The sequence below is a fragment of the Octodon degus genome, unplaced genomic scaffold, assembly GCF_000260255.1.
Source record: "Octodon degus isolate 3935 unplaced genomic scaffold, OctDeg1.0 scaffold00070, whole genome shotgun sequence".
NCBI classification, from domain to species: domain Eukaryota; kingdom Metazoa; phylum Chordata; class Mammalia; order Rodentia; family Octodontidae; genus Octodon; species Octodon degus.
Window position 1 is genome coordinate 11,946,131 of NW_004524646.1, and position 7,641 is coordinate 11,953,771.

A 7,641-nucleotide genomic window follows, 5' to 3' on the forward strand; every position below is an offset into this window, starting at 1 on the left:
GCGCCCAGCCTTCTAGGCAGGCAGTGGAGGCCGCCACAGCACACAGCACAACGGCCAGCATGCCCTCTCCCCACAGTGTTGGCCAGCCCAGGCCCTGGCCACGAGTCCCCGATGGGAGCAGCCAGGCTTCTCCAGGCAGTACCACGTGGAGAAGCTGGGGACACAGGGTCTAGTTCTGTGGCCAGAGGTGGCCAAGTCTTTCTGGAGCACCGCAGGTAGAAGATGGGGGAAGTCGGCGAGGTGCAGCTCGCCCGGTGTCGCCAGAGGCCCTGCCAGCAGCCTGGAGGCAGGAGCAGAAGGGAGTGATCACGGTCTGCAGGGCTGGACCGGGACATGGGGAGGGGGGATGTACCGGGGGCGCTCGGGGCAGGGGCGTCCAGCTGGTTGGGGTAGGAGCTGAGGTGTCCTGTGGGATTGGAGTGGGGGGCTGGAGTGTCCAGATGGGCGGGGTGGGGGCTGGGGGCCACGAGGGGCCGGGCTGTAGTTGCAGCTGGGTTTTGGAAGATCCTGCGAAGGGATTGCAGGCTGGGAGCTGGGCGTGCACAGTGCGGGCTCTGGCCTCCATGGTGGCCCTGGGCAGGCCGAGGGTCCACGCTCACCGCGGAGCATAGGGTGCAGGCCGTCACAGGCTGGACGGCTGGGCCAGCGCGGGCTGGGTGTCGGGGCCACGCGCGGCGCTGAGCACTGCGGTGACGGCGGCGAAGGTGGCGGCGTTGACCGGGAAGGCGCGCAGCAGCGTGGACGCCAGGCCCCGCGTGAACACGCGCCAGCCCTCAGCCTCGTAGCTCTGGCGCGCGCAGTCGAGGATGCCGCGGTAGCGCGGGGGACCGCGCACACCGTCCGCCTGCAGCCGCGACTTGACCACGTCTACGGGGTAGGTGGACAGCCACGACAGGATGCCCGCCGTGCCGCCCGCCAGCAGCAGCTTGGGCACCAGCAGGCGCGAGCCGGGCTCGCAGCCCAGGCCCCGCGTGAGCGCGTCGTAGGCCAGGAAGTAGACGCCGAAGCTGGGCGTCTCGCGCAGCAGCGTGGAGCCCATGCCGCGGTTCACGCCCCGCAGGCCCTCGCGCTGGTAGATCTGCGCCAGGCAGTGCAGGGCGCCCCTGTACTCGCGCGCCGCACCTGCGTCCTGCAGCTGCAGCCGCGTCTTGGCCAGCTCCATGGGGCAGCAGATGACGCACTGGATGGCGCCCGCCGCCGCGCCCGCTAGAAACTGGTTCCACGGGGAGTCGCGGCCCAGCGCGCGCAGCGTGTTGCCCTGCACCCCGAACACCAGCGCGTTGATGAAGGTAAGCCCCATGAGCGGCGAGCCCAGGCCCTTGTACAGGCCCAGCACCTGCGGGGACAGAGAAGCTGTCAGCGCTCCCACCCCGGGGTCCCATGGTACTTGAGCGCAGGCGCAGACGCTCGTGTGTTCTTGGAGTCCGAACTGGGGCGCACTGCCCCTTAGCGACATCCTCTGCCCCTGAGACAGGGTCCAGGGAGAACTTTAACTTGTGATCCTTCTGCCTAAGCCTCCCAGAGTGCTGGCATCACAGGACGGCCCTCTGTGTCCCAGCCGGAGCAGCCCTAGGTCCCACAGGCCCAGGCCCTCATTAGGGTGTGCTCAGACTCCCCCCCAGCCCGGCAGCCCAGGACCTCCTGCTGCAGCCTGGGTACACCCCCGCCCCATTCCGCCCCGCCACTCACGCTTTCCTGTCTGACGATGGACTGGAAGCAGTGCAGCGTCCCGCGGTACTGCGGCTTCTCCGAGCTCTGCACCTGCAGCCGAACCTGCAAGCATAGGTGGGTAAGGGCGGGGACCACTGGGCGGGTGGCGCCCTGTGACCTTGGGATCCCAGGATGGTGCCAAGCCAAGGACCCAAACCTCTTCAGGAAGGGGGACCCAATGTGTCAGCTGGACCAGGCATGGTGGCACATGCCTGTGACCCCAGCATATGGGAGGCTGAGGCAGGACACCTGCCATGAGTTTGAGGCCAGGTGGGGCTACGTAAGTGAGCTCAAGATCAGCCTGCACTATTAGAGACCCTGCGTCAAAAAGAAAAAAATGTCTATCTCAGATGGGTGAAGCCTGTTTTTCACCACTACCCTGCAGCTGCTACAGTGGGTCACATACTACCAGGCCAGGGACTGTCACCACTACCCTGCAGCTGCTACAGTGGGTCACATACTACCAGGTCAGGGACTGTCACCACTACCCTGCAGCTGCTACAGGGGGTCACATACTACCAGGCCAGGGACTGTTACCACTACCCTGCAGCTGCTACAGGGGTCACATACTACCAGGTCAGGGACAGTCAGCACATGCAATGGCTCACACCCTAAGCCATGGCCACAGGGGCTCCCTCGCAGCATCCCCTCACTGATAGTAGTCCCTGGGTGGGGCACCAGGACAGAGGGCTCAGCCCGCTCTGGTGGGTCCTGCTGGCAGCCCTTCATGAGGGCCACAGTTCCGAGGAGTGTGATGGGCCCCTGAGATGGGAGCCCCACTGGCCCATGTCAAAGCACTTTCTGTCAGCAGCCAGTTTATCTCTGCTGGATGCCTGGCCTTGCATGGTGCATGGAGGGACACTTCCTGAGCTCATGTCACAGGACAGGGAAACTGGGTCGCATCCCCCTGGGGGAACGGGTTCCCCAGCTCTGACTTGGGAGCAAAAATGACTACAGCTGGGCTGTGGCCTGACCACCCTTGGGACCTGACAGCTCCACAGACCTCACCTCGGTGTGGGGCACCCCTGCCCAAGCAGCCCATCTGCCAGATGGGAAGACAGAGGTTCACAGGGATGCCGCTTGGCCACAGCGTTCTCCACAGGGGCAGCTGAGACCACATCCTATCCCTGCCACCATAACAGGTGGCTCTTCCACTGATAAATACTATTTAAAAAAAAAAAAAAGCAAAAAAATTTGCTTTTTGAGACAGGATCTCATTATGTAGTTCATCCTTGAACACACAGCAATGCTCCTGCCTCAGCCTCCTGAGTGCTGGGATTACAGCACTCAGCTAAAAAAGCTTTGTTAGGGAAAAGAATGAACCATGTGTAGACATACGGACCTCCACTGCTGGCTCTGAGGAGCAGCTGGCAGCAGAGGCCCGCCCGGTGGCCAGGTTTCCCAACACCCTGCCCACCTCTGCCAGGACTGGACCAGGAAGGGGGATTTCCAGAGAGGACCCCCCAATGAGAGTGATAGGGCACAGTGTCCCTGACTACTGTAAGCTGCCCTGGGCAGCAGTGTGTGGGAGGTGGCCCTGCCTGGGGACAGCAGGCCACAGGAGTGGTGGAGGTCCCAGCCTGGACAGCACAGACAGACAGGAGATAGTGTCACCTCATGTATCCGGACTGTGGGACCTGTGGTGACAGGAGTTAGGGCAGTGGATGTCTGGGGAAGAGAGGGAGCTCCCCGGGGCTGGCTGCCGGGTAGCACTTGGTGACAGGATCTGCACGCAGGACATGGGTGCTCTCAACACCTGCCACCCTTCAGGTACCACAAAAGCCTGACAAGAAAACACCCACAGCCGGTGACTCGGCTCCTGCCAAAAGCCAGCAATGGAGGGTCCAGCAGGCAGCCACTTCCCAATAGGAATCACGAAGCTTGGGATGAGGATAGGGAGAAATGCTTTTCTCTTCTTAGTTGTGAACCTCTGTTATTGCTTAAATTTTTTTATTTTTGAGACAGGGTCTTACTACATAGTCCAGGCTGGCCTTGAACTCACTATGTAGCCCAGCCTAGCCCCGAACTCATGGTGATCCTCCTGTCTCAGTCTCCTGAGAGCTGGGATTACAAGCATGTGCCACACATGTGGCTGTTGAAAAAAAAATTTGGTGGTACCAGGGATTGAACTCAGGACCTTGTGCTTGCCAGGCAAGCACTTATTCCACTGAGCTATCTCCCTAGACCCAAGTTGGAAATTTTTTTAAAGTAATTTATACTCGGGGCTGGGGAGATGGCTCAGTGGAATGAGTGCTTCTCTGGTGAGCAAAAAGGCCTGAGTTCAATCCCCGGTTCCACCAAAAAAAATAAATAAATAAAATAATAATAATAATAATAATTTATACTCTTTGGGGGCCGGGGAGATGGCTCAGTGGAATAAGTGCTTGCCTGGCAAGCACAAGGACCTGAGTTCAATCCCTGGTTTCACCAAAAAAATAAAAAAAATAATAATAATTTTTATATTTTTTTTTTTTTTTTTCCTGGAGACAGGATTTGACTAAATCACTAAGTTATTTAGGCTGGGCTCAACCCTGGGATCTTCCTGCCTCAGAGTGCTGGGCTTAGAGATGTGGCCCTCAGGCCTGACTTCCAGTGTTCTTTTACTTGAGACTGCTTAACTTTGTTTTGTTTTGTTTTGTTTTGTTTTTTTTGGCGGAACTGGGGATTGAACTCAGATCCTTGTGTTTGCCAGTCAAGCGTTTATCCTACTGAGCCATCTCCCCGGCCCCGAGACTGCTTAACTTTGACACTGGACATGAGTAAGAGCAGTAAGGCAGCCTGGCAAGTTCAGGGGCCTGAGTTCAATCCCCGGTTCCGGGGGGAAAAAAAAAAAAGGGCAGTAAGGTCACTAGTGACAGCCACATTAAACCAAATGAAGAGACACCAAGCTGGGCCCGTGACAGAGGTACTGCTGGGGCTGATTCCTGCGGGGCGGCTGCCCCCTTTATAAAAAGCTCAGCTTCAAGGCAGCAGTGCCCATGAGGGACGCCCAGGGCCCACTGGCAACACTGAAAGAAAACGGCACAGAGGTCACCAAGGCCACCCTCGGGCCGGGACTGCCAGCCGCAGGACAGTGGCTCAGGATTGCTGCTGGCCCCGACAAGTGTCCTCAGGCTGCTGTGGACACGGAAGTGGGCCACCGCTGGCAATGTCACAGCTTGGTGAGGCCTGCCCAACACGAGCCACAGGGGACATCCCATTCAGACGCAGCTGCTTGGCCCTGGAAACTTGAGACCCAAAACTTGTCCTGCTCTGCCGCTGCCCCTGCCAGGCTGTCCTGGGCTGCTCCCACGGCGCGTGGTGCACAGCCCCGGGGGGCACGTGGAAGGACCCCCTGCTCGACAGGGACACCTGGCCTGTCAGCCTCTGCCTGATCCTCAGAGGAGCCGTGACCCCGGAGCTCCGCCGCCCGTCCCAGTCCCCACACCACTGCTGAGGGTATGTGGGCCTGGAGGACAGTGACTGGCTCCGGGCCTGACAGTCACCCTCGACTAGGGACGGCACTTTTTAAGGTCCGAGCCAGCACATAAGGCCAGGCCCTGGGCCTGCCAGGGAGAGATCCCAGGCCTGCATTATCTAGCTGATTTCTTTAACACCTGGTTAGATGGGAAAAGGAGACAGGAGGTCCTGATCAGCCAGCTTCCGAGAGAGCCACAGCCACTCCTAGCCCTGGCCAGGCCTTGCGAAAGGGAGCCCAGTGTTGTGGGCAGCACATCCAGCACCGGCAGCAGCGCCAGCTCCAACTCAGCTGCCTCGAGCACGGAAGCCCGACCCCAGGGGAACCTGCGTGGCACTTGCAGCTGGAGAGCGAGGGTTTCCTTGTCTGCTCTTCTGGGTGTGCGACAACCTGGAGCTAGTTTATCTAGGCTGGGCCGCACGGGGAAGACACGGCTGCCTCAGCGCCTGCCCTCACGCCTCTATTCCCAGGTGCCAGCCACACTCAGGCGGTATCTTCCAGGTCTTTAGCAAGGCTCCTCCAAGGCAACAGCGGCTGCACCGCCCAGCAGCCTCAGAAACAGTTTCTCACTCAAGAAAACCAAGCTGGGCAGCTGGGGAGACGGCTCAGTGAAATAAGCGCTTCCCTGGCAAGCGCAAGGGCCTGAGTCCAAGTCCTGGTTCCACCAAAAAAAAAAGAGGAAGACAAAGAGGAAGAAGATGATCAAGCTGGGCATGGTGGCACACACCTGTGACCCCAGAACTCTGGGAAGCTGTCAGGTTGAAAGTCTGAGGCCAGCCTGGGGAATTTAGCAATTTAATAAGATCCTGTCTCAAAATAAATTGAAAAAGCGCTGGGAATGTAGCTCAGTGAGAAGGTCCTAGGTTCAATTCCCCAGTATAAGAAGAATAAAGAAAAAAAACGTGCTCTGTAAGATCCTCTTAACGGGAAATACGCCGGGGAGATGGAAGCAGCACTTCCCTGGCAAGGGCAAGGGCCCGAGTTCAATCCCCAGTTCCGCCAAAAACAAAACCCAAAAGAAATACCAACACATTTTGGTTTCTCCGTGTTGTATATTCTTCTCTACACTTTTTTCTTTCAGGAAAGCAGCCGCAGTTGTTGCGCATCAGGACAGCATGGGTGACCAGCTGGCAGTCGCAGGGAGGCATCAGGCTGAGGCCAGGGGAGCGTGCACCCTGCCCTTCTGCCCCACATCCTGGACAGCACACAGCGATGCTCCCCCAACCCCCTGCTCCCAGCCCCGAGGGGTGACCTTGAGTTGCAAGGCCTCTGTCCAGCACGTATGCCGAAGACACTCACTCACCTTGACCGTGTCAAATGGGTGTCCCACGAGCACGCCTGCCACACCTGGAGGAAGGAAGGGAAGGGGGCCTGTGACCCATTACTCCAGACCCTTGCTGGAGGTGGGGCTGGGGGCTGCGACAGGACGATGGGCAGCGACAGGACGATGGGCAGGAAGCCCTGGGGACAGGGATACTGGCCACGGCCCTGCTGGCCGCGGGGAACCCCTAGTGCCCACAGTGCTCCTTCCGGTGGGGGAGGTGTCCTAGGGACAGGCCAACCCCTGCCTAGCTCCTGCCTGGCAGCCTCGCTTCTACCCCACGGCTCACTGGGCTCGGGGTGGCTGCCACAGAGGCCATCCTGGTGAGGATGCACACAGCATGTCTGGGGTGGCCCTGCGGATCTCTGGGCAATGCGCCCCAGGAGGCACAGTAGGCGCTGGCTGACACCACCCCTCATCCGGGATGGCCCAGGGAGGCATCTGGTGACTTCTTGGTCACGCCTGGTTATTTATCAGTTCAGAGCCTGCCAAAACCCAGCCCTCCGTGGAGGAGAAAGCTTCACCCGGCCTTCCAAGTGGCTCACAGACATTTCCCAGAGCCCTGCATGTCAAACAGGGCACAAGTGTGCCTGTGAGTCATTAGGTCACCCTGCAACCTAGCTCCCCAGGTCACAGAAGGAGAAAATGAGGCTCAGGGAGGCCCAGCACTCACTCAGGCCCCCGCGCAGGCCCCTCCCTACCACTTCCTGTGTGCATCTCTCAGGAGGACCTAGGGCTGGGGGCACAGCTCCACAGCAGAGCATTTACCTAGCATGCCCGAAGCCTCCCGAAAGCATCCTTTCCTCCTCCCCCTCCCCCTGCCCCTCTGTGTGGGGGATGGGACCCAGGACTCACACATTTCACAAGCATTCTCCACTAAGCAGCATCTCCGGCCTTTTGTTTTGGTTTTTTTGGTGGAACCGGGGATTGAACTCAGGTCCTTGCGCTTGCCAGGGAAGCGCTTATTCCACTGAGCCATCTCCCGGCCCTGGCCTTTTGTTTTTTCGAGACAAGATCTTGCTCTGTAGTCCAGGGTGGACTTGAACGCTTCCAGCTCTATCAGTCCTCCTGCCTCTGCCTCCCCAGCACTGGGATCACAGGCACGCGCTGCCACTGGGCCAGTGAGCTTTGCCAGCTCTTAGTTCTGAATCTT

At 59.2% G+C, this 7,641-nt stretch overlaps 1 protein-coding gene across 1 annotated transcript; it reads right to left on the reverse strand.

Moving 5' to 3' along the window:
- Positions 1 to 7: 7 nt before the first annotated feature.
- Positions 8 to 6,509, reverse strand: Slc25a29 (solute carrier family 25 member 29). Its single transcript, XM_012515573.2, has 3 exons — positions 6,471 to 6,509; positions 1,690 to 1,773; positions 8 to 1,336 (listed from the first exon to the last, which is right to left on the reverse strand). Exon 3 carries the CDS (start codon positions 1,298 to 1,300, stop codon positions 623 to 625), a length of 678 nt encoding a protein of 225 aa, XP_012371027.1. The 5' UTR covers positions 1,301 to 1,336; positions 1,690 to 1,773; positions 6,471 to 6,509; the 3' UTR covers positions 8 to 622.
- Between the last annotated feature and the right edge of the window lie 1,132 nt (positions 6,510 to 7,641).